General features: G+C 46.2%; 1 protein-coding gene across 1 annotated transcript in view; it reads right to left on the bottom strand.

The window, feature by feature from the left end:
- Positions 1–1,654: 1,654 nt before the first annotated feature.
- Positions 1,655–16,702, bottom strand: part of DOP1B (DOP1 leucine zipper like protein B) — a 208,375-nt gene continuing 193,327 nt past the window's right edge. The window contains exons 34-37 of the mRNA XM_040338949.1: positions 13,341–13,396; positions 8,164–8,322; positions 5,807–5,936; positions 1,655–2,382 (exon numbers count right to left, since the gene is read on the bottom strand). Coding sequence (XP_040194883.1) covers positions 2,134–2,382; positions 5,807–5,936; positions 8,164–8,322; positions 13,341–13,396 — 594 coding nt within the window. The 3' untranslated portion in view covers positions 1,655–2,133. The remainder of the gene's footprint in view (positions 2,383–5,806; positions 5,937–8,163; positions 8,323–13,340; positions 13,397–16,702) is intronic.

Here is a 16,702-nt window from a genome sequence, read left to right as displayed (position 1 = left end):
TGTCTTTTTACAGAACGGATTACATAATTTTATGAGGTCTTTGAACAAAGGTTTATTTTTGGGATTACAGAATTTCACAATGCTGACTCCAGAGTTGACAGGGGGACAAACTTTTTTGTACATACCATAAATAAATAAGACATCCCTGAAAATAAGCCCTAGTGTGTTTTTTGTAGCCAGAATTAATATAAGACCCGGTCTTATTTTCGGGGAAACACGGTACAAGCACACCCAAAAAAGCTTTCCTAGGAAAGTGGATGCTGTTGTAGTGGCAGCATGCATGGTAGGGTGGAGGGCAACTACATATTCATGCATTTGGTTTTGGAACGGGATGTCTGGTAACAAAGGAACTCATTGCTCTCATTAGCACTACATACAATATTTGTTGGTATAATAAATACAATATTATTTGTATGCAGATGGAACATGCTCAAAAACCTCTTTGGGACAATTTTATTAGCTCTTTTTTCACCAACATTAAATTGGTGCCAAAATATTTACTGCAATGCTTGAAACATTAGTGCAAATTAGGAAGAATAACTTACAGACTATTACAGTTCTATAGTAGGAATGTAGGAACTTTTACAGAAACGGATGTGGATTCCAGACCAGCACTGTCCAGTTATAGTAGCCATAGGAGAAGACGATCAGCCCGTCCTTGGAATAATAGTGGAGTAATGTTGCTCTTGTCCGTCTTAAAATATTGCGAAAATGCACGATCGAACTGAATTGAGGAAAACTGGATCCATTTGACATCTTTTTTTATTATACGTGTGATAATTTGTATGCAACTCTGAACGGAGCGATTTTGGAAAAGGTTCCTGTACTACTTCAGTGCAATTTTCGTGCAATTTTGGCCCCACAGGATATACAAACCTTATCAAAGTTGTTTCCAAGTAGCGCTACATAATCGCACTGAAAGTTGGATCAAAATCATATTGCGGCGGTGTGAACCTTGCTTTAGAAGTAAATGGATGGTTCCCTTAAAGTGGAGGTTCACCCTAAAAACTTTTTTTTTACATTACAGCCAGCATAGTAAGGACATTTCATTTCGGCATGTTTTTTTTTCTCTGTACATACCTTTATATCCCAATTTTGTCCAGGGCTTCCGCGTTCTGATGAATCTGGGACTGGGCTTTCCTACCCCAGCCTCAGGGTTCCGATGACTGCGGGACTGGGCGTTCCTATCCTTCCGTTCGATGATTGACGGCTTGTGAAACAGGTGACCTGTCGCACAACGCGCGTCACCAGATTTCCGGAAATAGCCGAGCTGCGATTCGGCACTATACGGCGCCTGCGCCCGCTGTGTAGAGCTCACTGCGCAGGCGCCGTATAGTGCCGACTCGCAGCTCGGGTATTTCCCGACATCTGGTGACGCGCGTTGTGCGACAGGTCACCTGTTTCACAAGCCGTCAATCATCCAACGGAAGGATAGGAACGCCCAGTCCTGCAGTCATCGGAAGCCCTGGAGAAAAACAGAATATAAAGGTATGTACACTTGTACAGAGAAAAAATGTGTGTAGAATTAAAAACATTTTTTGGGTGAACCCCCGCTTTAATTTCCTATGGCAAAGACTGGTCAAAAAGTCTGGAAATCATGCTAAAAAAAATCTCTTCTCAGGACCCTGTACTTGGAATATCTTCAGCCTATGTGACTACCTGGCCTAATACAGTGCTCCCCCCCCCCCAGCTATTATCCTATTGATGTATGGCCTATATATGTATAGATAGATACAATGGTTTGTATGTGTAAAAACTGAGGCAATGATCTATACTGCTCACAGCAACCAACCTCTTGCTGTCATTTTTCATGTGTAAAATAGAAAATGAAAGCAAGAATCCCATTGGTTGCTTTGGACCACACCTCTATGCTTCTGTACCTTCACATTGTGTATCACACACACACAAGTACCTCCTATATCTTGTGCATTTTCACAGAAGTATTTAACCTAAAATGTCCCTTTCACATTAAAATTCAATATATTTACAGTTATATTCTTATTCGACGAGCAAATATTGTTTCTTCACTGTGTTGGAAAGCTTTTAAGTCATATTATCTCCTAATGGAGATAATGTGATTTCAGTACAGGTCGTAGTTATAGGCTACCATATAGTTCAATGGATTCCATCTGATTAGTTTCCCATGCTCTCCAAGATGTCACATTCCACGTTTTCCTCAAGTTCCTTCATCACCCTCGTAGTGTCTTCCACTGGGTATTCCACATAGAGACCTTGTGCCGTTCCAGAACTTCTTCCCTTTGCTTTAAACACATAACTTAGTGTCCTGAAAAATGGCATGAGCTGGGTGATCTTCGATATAGAATGAAGACTGAGGAGAGGGAACTCATTCCTCCTAAAACTGGAGTCTTCAACGGCATGTTCCTGAGAGAAAGGAGACAGCATACATATAGTTATTACCATACAAGCAATCTGACCCACCTTGAGATCCTAAAAAGAAGCAAGATGACACCGGCAGCACACCTGTGTATGACAATTTGTTTTATGTACGGTATCCACCTGAAGACCGGGCCTTTTCTGGAACTTTTTGTTTACATGTAATATTCAGTGGCCCGGATTCAGAGAGCAATTGCGCCTGCGTAACCATAGTTACGCAGCGCAATTGCTTACTTGCGCCGGCGTTACGAATGCTCCTGATTCAGGAACATCGTAACGCCGACTGCATCCTAAAATCTGCGTGGCATAAGGCTCTAATGCCACGCATATCTTAGGCTGCATTCTAGCGATGTCCGCTAGGGGGCGCTCCCATTGTGCTCAGTGTATAGTATGCAAATTGCATACTAACACCGATTCACAACGTTGCGCGAGCCCTGCGTACGCAATTTACATATTTTGCGTACGTCGGGTTTCGCGTAAGGTTGTACATCCTAATAGCACGCGCAGCCAATGCTAAAGGATACCCGTCGTTCCCGCGTCGCGATATTTGAATGTTACGTCGTTTGCGTAAGTGATTCGTGAATGGCGCTGGACGCCATTCACGTTCACTCTGAAGCAAATTACGTCCTTGCGACGTCATTTGCCGCAATGCACGTCGGGAAAGTTTCCCGACGGAGCATGCGCTCTACGCTCGGCGTGGGAGCTCGCCTAATTTAAATGATTCCCGCCCCCTACGGGATCATTTACATTAGGTGCCCTTACGCAGGGCAAGTTTACACAGCGCCCCCGCAATTTACGGAGCTACTGCTCCGTGAATCGCGGGTAGCGCAGTAAATTTGCGGGGGCGCAGGGCAAAAACGCTGCCCTGTGCCTCCGTAAAAAAGGGGCAAATTCTACCTGAATCTGGGCCACTATTTTTTGCTGGTAAATGTCTTAGAACACCCAAAAATGATAGATTTTTTAAGCAGAGGCCCTAGAGAATAAATTGGTGGGTTGTGTGATTTTTAATGTCACACGGTATTTGCACAGTGGCTTTTCAAACACAATTTTTTTGGGGAAAAAATACACTTTTTTGAATTTGAATGCAAAAAATAAATACATAACCCAATTTTTGGGTAAATTATAAAAGATGATGTTACGCCATCTAAATAGATATCAAACATGTCATGCTTTAAAACGACCAAACGTCGTACATTTTACTATCCTTCGGTGACGCTTTAAAAGCCTTTACAGGTTACCACTTTATATTTACACGTGAGGTCTGATTCTGGAATTACTGCCCGTGATCTGACATTCATGGGGATACCTCATATGTATGAGGCGATCGCAGTTTGCATGTATGACCAACGCCTGGGGCCCTAAGCAAAATGACATGGCACATTAAAAATGAGAAGCAGGGGGCGCTGACGACGACAGTGACATGTCACATTAAAGAAAGTTGAGAAGCGGGGGGAGGGGGTGCTGTGCTGTCCGAAATGATATCTTACATTAAATTGAGAAGCGGGGGGTGCTGACTTCTTACCTCTTCTCCCATGCAGCCAGTTGAGAAGCGGGGTGAAAATGACTTCTCATCAGGCGGGGCCTCTAGTAATTTGGGGGGCCCTTTGCAGCTTTGCGGAGCCCTGAGCGGCTTGCATAGTGAGCCTATAGGGCGGATCGGCCCTGCGTGTGCGCAAGCACATGGGGGGGGGGGCAGGGGTATACTTTACATAAAAATAATTTTTTATTTTATTTTGACACTGTCGCTTTAACCCTGTAAGGACCGGGTCACGCACATTTACGTCGGCAGAATGGCAAGGACAGGCAAATCGACGTAAATATACATCACTTTAAATTTGCCGCCGTGTGGGCACGAGCGCGCCCCTGCCGCAAGCTCCATGATCGTGCCTGCGGACTCGATGTCTGCCGGCGTCCCGCGATCGGGTGTCACGAAGCTGCAGAACGGGGGAAGCCTGTGTAAACAAGCATCTCCCCGTTCTGCCTAGTGACACTGATCGTCTGCTCCTTTTCATTGGGAGCAGCAATCAGTGACGTGTCACAGTAAGCCACACCCCCCCAACAGTTAGAATCACTTCCCTAGGACACACTTGATCCCTTCCTCGCCCCCTCTAGTGGTTAACCCCTTCCCTGCCAGTCACATTTACACAAAGGTGATCAAATACCACCAAAAGAAAGCTCTATTTGTGGGAAAAAAAGGACGTCAATTTTGCTTGGGAGCCACGTTGCACGACCGCGCAATTGTCAGTTAAAGCGACGCAGTGCCGAATCGCAAAAAGGGTTCCGATCTTTGGGTAGCCAAATCAGTCTGGGGCTGAAGTGGTTAAAAAAAATTCAATCACTTTCATTGCTGTCACAAGGAATGTAAACATCCTTTGTGACAGCAATAGGCATGTGACAGGTACTCTTCATGGAGAGATCGGGGGTCTACAAGACCCAATATCCGTCCTCTGCCCTTAAAAGAATTTGAACACACCAAGATCTGTGTGTTGAAAACCTTTTGATTTTTGAAAATGGCGCCATTTACATCCGGGTAAACCGGAGGTGATGTCAGATCATCGCTTTCAGGTTACCAGAGCCGAACATTGCATCATCCAGGTATAACCACTTGAAGTCCAGAGGCGATATGGACAACCAACTCACTCGCCCATGCACCCCCCTCTCCAACTGCTAACAATTTTGAAAAAAAGAGAAAATTCCCCATAAGAGCAAAGAAATCCATGCCCTGCATTAGAAAAATTATACTGGCAAATTAATTGTAAACAAAAAATAAAAAAATCGCACAGTAATTTTTGAAGGAAATCTAGAAGCTGCCTTTGCAGAGCTCTTCCATAGAAAATGGTGGGCCTGATAAATGCCCCCAATAGTGTATTCTCTTTAGGTTAAAGCGGTGGTTCACCCTCCATAACAACATTTTACCATAAAATGAGGCATAGTAGCGCGAGCTACAGTATGCCTGTCTTTATTTTTTTAGTCCCGTACTCACTGTGCAATCGTAGACACAAGATTCCGACTCCCCGCGGGGAATGGGCGTTCCTATGGAGAGGGAAGGTGATTGACGGCCGGCTCTGGCACGTCACGCTCCCTGAAGACAGCCGGAACAGGTCTCGGCTCTTCACGGCGCCTGCGCACAGACTATGCGCAGGCGCCGTGAAGCGCCAAGTCCTATTTCGGCTATTTCCGGAGAAGAGTCGGCCGTCAATCACCTTCCCTCTCCATAGGAACGCGGGGAGTCGGAATCTTGTCTCTACGATTGCACAGTGAGTACGGGGCTAAAAAAATAAAGACAGGCATACTGTAGCTCGCGCTACTATGCCTCATTTTATGCTAGAGGAAAAAAAAAATTTTTTTTTTATTAATAGGGTGAACCCCCGCTTTAAGTAGGCATTATGAAAGCTCCCAGGTAAATACTCACCCCAAACCTGAACTTCATAAGTTCCAATATCCGAACGACATGCGGTTTGCATTCTTGGTGGTTCTCTCCCATTTCTGTGGGGATAACACAGGCCTCTGTGTCAACCTCAGGGACAAACGCCCATCTGTACCTGCACAGTAATGAGAACAAAGCCAGATTACCAGATCATCAATGAATAACAGATACAGTTAATAATCCTTGTAAATTAGCTTTATCATTTAGGGGCTCGCTGACCTTCAACCTGACGGTGCCTGCAAACTTCCAGGGTCAACGCCATTGGCTAGAGCAGGAATATGCAATTAGCGGACCTCCAGCTGTTGCAGAACTACAAGTACCAGGAGGCATAGCAAGACTCAGCCACAAGCATGACACCCAGATGCAGAGGCATGATGGGACTTGTATTTTTGCAACAGCTGGAGGTCCGCTAATTGCATATGCCTGGGCCAGAGCAAGCCGCTTGACACCAATGATCTTATTACCTATGACATACTTTTCACTGACCACCAATGTTAGGGGCATTCTTCCTCCCACTGAACAGAACGTAATAGGGAAACTATCTCACGGACCATAATTTAAGGGTTGTCTTCCACTCATTGTCCACCAATGTAGGGAGGACACATCTTCCACTAACCATAAATGTAAGGGGGCAATTCACTGAACACCAATGAAAGAAACAAATGTCTCCACTGAACACCATTAAGCGAGTCAGTTTTTCTGACTTATCTTCTTCTTTTATTTATTATATCTACCGTATTTATCGGCGTATACCGCGCACTTTTTTGCCCTGAAAATCAGGGCAAAATCGTGGGTGCGCGGTATACGCCGATACCCGCTTTCCTGCGCCGAGTTTTGAATACTGCGCCGACATATACCGAGCGCAGTACACTCGGGTATAGTAGGGCAGTCTCGGCTCCTTCCGCACTCACGTCCGTACAGGATGTCAGCGCGAGAGTTGCCGAGCATTGCCGACAATACACGAGTGTACTGCGCTCTGTATATGTCGGCACAGTATTCAAACTCGGCACGGGAAACGAGCAGGGAGGACGCCGCAGAAGGACGCCGGACCCGACGAAGAGGACACCCGAAGCCGCAGACGGATGCCGGACCCGACGAAGAGGACACCCGAAGCCGCAGAAGGACGCCGGACCCGACGAAGAGGGCACCCGAAGCCGCAGACGGACGCAAGACACCAAAACTGTAAGTACAAAAAAAACTTTTTTTCCACAGGATTCGAGGCAACTTTAGGGGTGCGCGGTATACGCGGGAGCGCGTTATACCGCGATAAATACGGTAACTTGCTGGTCTTACAATTGTACAGTGAGTGAGCTGTAGATAAACATTTGAATACGAGGTGGGTTGACTGAGAACTGAAATTTATTTCAACAGTTCCCCTGGGGTAGAAAGACTTAGAAAGGCCTCTCTAATGTCTATAATCATGCTCGTGTACAGACTTGTTCCAAATTGACCTGGCAGTGGTTGAAGCCTCGTAATGTTTCAGGGTTGTGGAAAGAAACAAAAAAATTGCAGGAAATCCAAACACAGAGAGAACATACAACAGTTATGCAGATAGTGGGGTAGATTCAGGTAGCTATTACGGCGGCGTATCTCCAGATACGCCGGCGTAATTTCAAATCTGTGTTGGCGTATCGTTACGCCGATTCTCAAAGGCAGATACGCTAAAAAAATAGGCTTCCTCCGCCGACGTAACTTGAATGCGGCGACGTAGAATTGTGTGCAATATTACGTTGGCCGCTAGGGGCGCTTCCGTTGTTTTTGGCGTTGAATATGCAAATTACCTAGATACGCCGATTCACAAACGTACGTACGGCCGGCGCAATTTAGTTACGTCATTTACGTTAGGCTTTTTCGGCGTAAGGTTGCTCCTGCTATTAGGAGGCGCAGCCAATGTTAAGTATGGACGTCGTTCCCGCTTTGAAATTTGAATTTTTTACGTTGTTTGCGTAAGTAGTTCGCGAATAGGGCTGGACGTAATTTACGTTCACGTCGAAACTAATACGTTGTTGCGGCGTACTTGGGAGCAATGCACACTGGGATATGTACACAGACGGCGCATGCGCCGTTCGTAAAACACGTCAATCACGTCAGGTCATCACACATTAGGATAAAACACGCCCCCCCCTTCCACATTTGAATTACGCGGGCTTACGCCGGCCCCATTTATGCTACGCCGCCGCAACTTACGGAGCAAGTGCTTTGTGAATACTGCACTTGCTCCTGTAAGTTACGGCGGCGTAGCGTAAAGACCATACGCTGCGCCACCGTAAGAAGAAGCGCAGGTACATGAATCTAGCCCAGTGTCCTTAGGAGACGTCCAACACGGTCCAAAAGGGACTTACATCTGAAACAGCGGCATCTTATCCGGGGGAAAGGAAAGTGCGGTGTCGAGGAACTTGCACGCAGATAAATACATGTCCAAGCTGTTCTGCTGGATCTCCACATACACAGGCCCGTTGCTCTCTGCCGTGGAAGCTTTCTGTTTGTTTGTCTTGCTATTCCTATTAAGAAAAAAGTTAAGTGAAACAATAATAACAGGACACAAGATGCAATGCATGTGCTTACTAGGGAAAGTGGGACCTTCCGTGGTTCTGATAGAATGATCAAAACTGTCTTGTATGTGGGTCCCATGAAGGTTTAATGCATGAAAGTGTGATACAGGAAACAAAGTTTGCCCATAGCAACTATAGAGCTTCTGTTATTTCTGCAGTTCAGATTTGAAAATGAGACAAGGATTCAGATTGGTTGCTACAGGCAACAATTATTTCAGTAATGGAATTTTAAAGCGGTTGTAAACCCACATCAAATTTTTTATTTATTTTTTCTCCTGTAAGGCAAAAGTCATAATGAGCTAATATGCACCGCATATTAGCTCATTATGAAATACTTACCTCGGAACGAGGTGTGTAGCACTTACCTGGTCCACGCCGAGCGAGATTTCATCTTGCCTCGGCGTGTCTTCCGGGTATAGCCGCTCCAGCGCTGTGATTGGCTGGAGCGGCGATGACGTCACTCCCGCACGTGCGCGCGGGAGATTTAAAACTCGGCAAGGTCCGGCGGCTGCCGGTCCTTTTGCCGTAGATCCCCCCTGCGCATGCGCCGCGGCGCATTGCGAGGGGAATATCTCCTAAACCGTGCAGGTTTAGGAGATATTCTCCTTACCTACAGGTAAACCTTGTTATAGGCTTACCTGTAGGTAAAAGTCAAAAAGTGGGTTTACATTAGCCGCTTAGTGATTTAAAAATCAGTTTACCAAAAACTGATGCTTCAGGATTAGACAGACATTGGCATATTGAATACCCATCTGCTACTGGCATTTTCCTGGGACATTTGCCAAATTTTAGCATGAATTCTCCCCAGCTCTGTCCACTTACCATATATATTATTCTTACTATGCTATATTTTAGCAGACATATTGCAAAGACCGTGAAATTGAACCCCAGTTCCTCCTCTGCAACCCAAAAGTACCTGCAAGCCTTACCCACCAGATGTCTTGGCCTTGGGCCTCGCGGAACTTGTTCCACTTTGGTCATCTGGTGGATCCCAGATCCCCGTAAATTATTGCCGTTCTCGGAACTCCAAGCCAAAAATGACCTACCCCGACAGGTGTTCTACAGCTTCCTGCAGATTAGACATTATGCCCAGACTATAGCCCCACACCTGCAATTTTCATTACCCTCCCCATTTGAATGCATCATACTAGAAGGCCGTACACGTAGAGGACTGATCTCAGACATATACCAGATCCTAAACGCGTATTATATACCAGTACGGGGCAAACACGCTTAGAGAGGGAGAGTTGAGAGAGGTGCTCCATGTGGAGGCCTGGCGGGCAATGTGGAGTCAGGCTGCCAAGAGTTCCCTATGTACCCTCTATAAGGAAAACGCCTATAAAATTCTCTTCTTTTGGTACCTGACTCTGGACATACTCCATAAAATTGACCCCTACACCTCTGATCGCTGCTGGCGCTGCCAGCAAGACAGAGGCACTCTCTTCCACATTTACTGGTCTTGTCCTAGAATAGCCCCATTCTGGAGTTCAACACAACAATTATTGACACGCCTCTTTGAGGTGCCAATACCTATGTCATCAAAATTCTTTCTGTTCGGCCTGTCTCAACTGAAATTAGACAAACCATATAAGAAATTACTTAGACACATTCTCACAACAGAAAGGTGCCTAATTGCCCTACACTGGGAAAAAAACATCACCCCCAACCCAGGAAGCTCTGTACTCCAGGGTCAAAGATTTTGAACTTATGGAGAAAATGACGGCCAGGATACAAGATAGGCTGGATGACCACAACGGGGTCTGGGAGAGGTGGCATCTTCGGGAGGAACCTGTCGTGAGCCTGTCAACGTGGTAACCTAATGTCTCCCCAGATTCCTATTTTCTTTCCCCCCTTTGTTCTTCTCTCCCTTTCTTTTTCTTTCTCTTTTCTGCTTTGCAATTTATCTATGAACAGTTATATGTGTAATTGGTCTTAGAGCCGCTTCACACTGGGGCGACCTGTCAGGCGACTCAGCCGCCTGACAAGTCGCGGTCCACAGTAGTCAATTGAACCGTTCTAGTTGGAGCGACGCAAGTCGCTCCGACTTAGAAAAAGGTTCCTGTACGACTTTGGGGGCGACCTGCATTGACTTCAATACTGAAGTCATTTTGCAAGTTGCCTCTCAAGTCGCCTTGAGATCGCCTTGCCGAGTCGCCCCCAAAGTCGTGCCACCTGTGTGTGAACCGGCTCTTAAGATACTGTTTACTATGTTTGTTTTTATAAGCAATGTTACTAGTGAAGTTGATATATATCATGCGCACAATGCGAAGAAGGTATGCTTTTTCCCTCCTTGACGCGTTTGCGTATACACAGAGTATTGTTTTATCCCTTGTGGCGGTGGGAGCCGTGCGACCTTAAAGATTGTTGGTTTACACCAGATTTTGTAGAGAAAAACATGCTGATTGCACAGCTGTGTGTTGGGCTATTTAATTCTGACCTGACTATGGCTCAGGGCCCCACCCAACAGACAGGAAGTCTGTGCATGGGAGTCAGGTGGACTCCCACCCCTCTGAGAGGTGTCAGACGCTGCATGGGGGCAACCAGAGCATGCATGTCTGCAGGAGGCAGAAGTCATTGGTGATAGAGCAGCAAGGCGCTGATCAGGAGTAAGCTAGGAGAGAGCTTAACTCTAGGAAACTCTATTTGTTCTGAGGAGCAGACCCAAGGCCTAGACTAAAGGCCTGAAACAGCCGGATAGTAAGAATGAAAGCCAGGAGGCTAAAGAATTGAGTATGCAAGATACAGTAATGGTGGAACCCCCCTGTGAGGGCTACTGATGTGTTTGTGAACTTTTTGTGCTTTTATATAAAAATGGGCTACCAGGCCCTTAAACACTAAGGGCCAGATTCTCGTACATCCGCGTAACTTTGCGCGGGCGTAACGTATCCGATTTACGTTACGCCTCCGCAACTTAGACGGGCAAGTGCTGTTTTCTCAAAGCACTTGCTCCGTAAGTTGCGGCGGCGTAGCGTAAATCGGCCGGCGTAAGCCCGCCTAATTCAAATGTGGGACAGGGGGGCTTGTTTTATGTTAATGTTCTGTGACCCGACGTGATCGACGTTTTTCACGAACGGCGCATGCGCCGTCCATGGAAATCTCCCAGTGTGATCTGCTCCTAATACGCCGCAAGGACGTATTGGTTTTGACGTGGACGTAAATTACGTCCAGCCCCATTCACGGACGAGTTACGCAAACATTGCAAAATTTTCAAATTTCGTTGCGGGAACGACGGCCATACTTAACATTGGTACGCCACACTTACGCCACCATATAGCAGGGGTAACTATATGCCGGGAAAAAACTTAAGGTAAAAGGCGTAAATGTACTGCGTCGGCCGGGCGTACGTTCGTGAATTCGCGTATCTAGCTGATTTACATATTTCGACGCGTAAATCAGCGTACACGCCCCTAGCGGCCAGCGTAAATATGCAGTTACGATCCGACGGCGTAAGAGACTTACGCCTGTCGGATCTAAGGGAAATCTATGCGTAACTGATTCTAAGAATCAGGCGCATAGATACGACGGCGCAACTCAGAGATACGACGGCGTATCTGGAGATACGCCGTCGTATCTCTTTTGAAAATCTGGCCCTAAGTTCTGACTACCGCTGGAGACTGATCACTCCAATCTTACACCCTGTATTCGTTTTTTTCTAACTTTATATGTATCTGTGTAATGATAATCTTTATAACTAATAAAAAACGTTATTTAAAAAAAAAAAAATTAACCCCAGGCAGAGAGGGGAAAGTTTGGAACAAAAACAGGGAGATCATATAAACTCCATCCAGACAATGTCCCTGGTCAAACTGAGCTGCCAAACTGTAGCTCTAATCAGTGAGCCTTCATTCTGCAGAGTGGTTATCTCTTCCTTCTTGTTGCGTCTCCCTTTTGTTTTATTAAAGCGGGGGTTCCGCGGCATATCCTTTTTTTTTGGGGGATTAATCGTCAGGGCTTACCTGTACTAATGCACTGCCCGGGTGTCCCACTCCTTTAGCCCGCGTAATCGGTGTAATTGTGGAAAGGATATTTTAGATTTTCATCCGATGGACGTTTCCATCTTACCTGTGGGCACTTTGAAGCAGACAGGGTCTTCTTCCGGGATACGGTGAATGCTGGCCTCCCAGCATTCACCGCTCGATCCCGCGCATGTGCAGTGTTGACGGCGAGCGTCGCCGTCAACACTACACGGTTGCCATAACAACGGCCGGCGTAACAAGCTCACGCCCGTTGTCTCGCGCGAATAGAGCACAGCGCGTCTCCGGAGGAGTGTAAGAGATAGATTGACAGGACAGGGAGAAAAGGACTTACACGTCCATTCCCCGCGGGGGATTTTGAGTGACAGGTCACAAACGGCGGCTGAAAAAGGGGTAAGGAGCACGTAAAAAAATAAATAAAAAACGGTTTGGTTACTGTCTAGGCATAGCATTTGCTTAGACAGAATGTGTAAAATAAGGGTGAACCACCGCTTTAATATAGAGATGGAACGAAAGCCGGGTACACACTATTCGTTTTTTGTTCAACCTCATGGGCTGAACAAAAAAATCTGTCAGCTCCGGTCGGAGCAGCTGTACTAACCCGCTGAGCTGTTACGTTCGGACAGGGGGACGCCCCCACCAGAACACTCTGATTAGTGCCCTCTGCCATTGGCTGAGAGCGCTGATCGGGAGTTGGTCAGATGCCGGCTTTCCAGCAGGCACAGCTTTTTTTAACTGGCTGTTTTCCGACATTTGGCCTGCGGGTACTAGGCTTCACCTACACCTAAAATATTGCCTCTAGGGGGGTGTCCCTTTAAGCCTGTTACATTGGGTCATATTTATAAAGTAAAACAAAAATTGCCTGCATAGTACATCTTATCAATCTTCTTCTATTCTCCCTTCCATTTCCTAGAGTGTGTAAGAGATCTATATCTGACAATTGGATAAATGATACCCATTGTTGTGCAAAAACGTAACCCTGACATCTCTTACTTTGATGTGGTCTCCTCTTCCACCAAATCCTCTAGTAGTTGAACAAACACGTGTATCTGAAAATAAGAATATACATTGCATGAATTTACAGGATTCATGACAAAAAATGTCTTTTATTTTCCTTCCATGTGATTGGGTAATTTAAAATGACAAAATTGTGATTCTGGTTCAAAACACGGCAACATTATTTCCAAATGAAATATTGACTTTTCTTTCTAGTTTGTGTGTTTTTTTCGGGAGTGTGTAGCTTGCCTAATTCCTCAACTGGCGAAATATGCAGGTCATTTTGTATATTACAGTTGCCAATTCTAGACTATCTGTTCTAATTCTACCTCATTTGAATAGCAGTGGAGAGTTCTACTGTGTAAGATATTGATCAATACAGAAAGTTAGGAGTTAAGGGGGTAATCCACAAAGATCCGGCGTAACTTAATTTTTCCCATTTAAGTTACACTGCCTTAAAATTTCTACGCAAGTGCCCGATCCACAAAGCACTTACCTAGAAATTTTTGGCTGTGTAACTTAAATTCCGCCGGCGCAAGGCGTTCCTCTTTTCATGGGGGCGATTCCTATTTAAATTAGGCGCGCTCCCGCGCCGGCCGTACTGCGCATGCTCGTGACGTCATTTTCCCGACGTGCATAGCGCGAAATTACGTTACGCCGAGCTTTGTGGATCGCGACGGGTCAATAAAGTTGCGTCGAAAAAAAAAAAAAAGATACGGCGAAAAAAAAAATTCAAAACAAAAAAAAAAATCGCGTCGCTGGACAGAAGGGTCTGCTTTTACATGGTGTAAACAGTTTACACATTGTAAAAGCAGCCCTAATTTTGCGTTTGCAAACTAAAACTTACGGAGAAAAAAAGGGATTTTTAATACAGCTTACCTGTAAAATCCTTTTCTTGGAGTACATCACGGGACACAGAGCAGCATATTCATTACTATGTGGGTTATATGGAGTACCTTCAGGTGATGGACACTGGCAATCTCAAACAGGAAGTGCCCCTCCCTATATAACCCCCTCCCATAGGAGGAGTACCTCAGTTTTGTAGCAAGCAGTATGCCTCCCAAAATGGTCCCCACAAGAGGGGTGGGAGCTCTGTGTCCCGTGATGTACTCCAAGAAAAGGATTTTACAGGTAAGCTGTATTAAAAATCCCTTTTTCTTTCTCGTACATCACGGGACACAGAGCAGCATATTCATTACTATGTGGGATGTCCTAAAGCAATGCTTTACTGAGGGGAGGGAGAAATCTTCCCAAGACACAAGGATTTAATTCAGAGATACTCTCAAATAATAATAAATCCAACTTAGTTGAGAAAATTAAATTTAAACTTAAATTTTAACTCAAGGGTGTCCCCGATTCTGAGGGTCTTAAATCGCAGCCCGCAGCACTGCCTGCCCAAAGGCTGTATCTGTATTCCTTCTTACGTCCAACTGGTAAAATTTTGTAAACGTGTGGACTGAAGACCAGGTTGCCGCCTTGCATACTTGAGCCATAGAGATCTGATGGTGTGCTGCCCAGGAGGCGCCCATGGCCCTGGTAGAATGGGCCTTTACTGACAACGGAGGAGGCAACCTCTTCAAGCCGTAGGCCTGAATAATTAACTGTTTAATCCATCTCGAAATGGTGGATTTTGCAGCTGCCTGCCCCTTCTTGGGCCCATCTGGCAAAATGAATAACACATCTGTTTTCCGAATCTTCTCTGTAGCTTTAAGATAGGCCTTCATGGCCCTGACAATATCCAAGGTATGCAGCAACCCTTCCTTTCTGGAAGTGGGCTTTGGAAAAAAGGATGGTAATACCAAATCCTGGTTCAGGTGAAAACTGGATATAACCTTTGGTAAAAAGGAAGGATGAGGACGGAGAACCACCTTGTCCTTATGCAGAATAAGATATGGCTCCTTACAAGATAAGGCTGCCAACTCTGACACTCTTCTAGCGGAAACTATGGCGACCAGAAATACCAACTTCCTTGTTAGTAAAACCAAAGGAACTTCAGCCAACGGCTCAAAGGGTTGTTTCTGTAGAGTTGACAGAACAAGATTCAAGTCCCACGGACAAAGTGGTGACTTAACCGGAGGATTAATACGCAAGACCCCCTGAATGAAGGTCTTAACCAGCGAGTGGGTGGCCAGCGGCCTCTGAAACCACACTGACAAAGCTGAAATCTGTCCCTTGATTGTGCTTAATGCCAATCCTTTATCCACTCCTAGCTGGAGAAAACGTAATACTCTATCAATGGTATATTTGCGGGAAAGCCATTTCTTGGACTCGCACCAGCCTACATAGGCCCTCCAAACCCTGTAATAAATTACTCTGGAGACTGGCTTTCTAGCCTTAATCAGGGTAGAGATTACTTGTCTAGATAGACCTCTACCCCTAAGAATCAGGGATTCAGCCGCCAGGCCGTCAAATTTAGACGCCGTAATGCAGGGTGGAGGATCGGGCCTTGTGAGAGTAGGTCTGGTCGTAGAGGAAGCGTCCAAGGGTCTCCCACTGACATCTTTAGGATTAGTGAGTACCATGCCCTTCTGGGCCATGCTGGAGCTATCAGAATGACTGGCTTGTGCTCCACCCTGATCCTGCGCAACAGGCGGGGTAGTAACTGGAGCGGAGGGAAGGCATATAGAAGATTGAACTGATGCCAAGGGTAAACTAATGCATCGGTCCCGCAGGCCATAGGGTCCCGAGTCCGGGACATGAACCTGTCTAGTTTCTTGTTGAGCCTTGATGCCATGATATCCACGTCCGGCATTCCCCACTTCTGGCAAATTATCTGAAATATTTGCGGACGCAGAGACCATTCCCCTGGCGACAGAGTCTGACGACTCAAGAAGTCCGCCTGCAGGTTGTCCACCCCGGGAATGAATATTGCCGATATGCAGGGCACATGATTCTCTGCCCATAGGAAAATTAAGCTCACTTCTCTCTGAGCTGCTTGACTCTTGGTTCCCCCTTGGTGATTTATATATGCCACAGCCGTGGCATTGTCTGACTGTATCCTCACCGGGCACCCCTGTAATTTGGAGGTCCAAGCCCTGAGGGCTAGCCGAGCAGCTCTGAGCTCCAAGATATTGATGGGCAATTGACTCTCCTCCTGTGCCCACGTACCTTGGTGAGTGCACCCATCCAAGATCGCTCCCCAGCCCTTCAGGCTGGCATCTGTGGTCACTATCTTCCATGTCACGGGGCTGAAAGATTTTCCCTTCAGTAGATTCTGAGGGTCTAACCACCAACACAGACTCTGCCGGACTCTTGATGAGAGTGGCAACGGAAATTCCAAGGCCTGTGGCCTCTTGCTCCATGCTGACAGAATGGCTGCCTGCAGGACACGAGTGTGACTTTGAGCGTATGGCACCGCT

This window comes from Rana temporaria, chromosome 2 (assembly GCF_905171775.1).
Source record: "Rana temporaria chromosome 2, aRanTem1.1, whole genome shotgun sequence".
In the NCBI taxonomy this organism is placed as follows: domain Eukaryota; kingdom Metazoa; phylum Chordata; class Amphibia; order Anura; family Ranidae; genus Rana; species Rana temporaria.
This window is presented reverse-complemented; position numbering and strand designations above follow the sequence as displayed.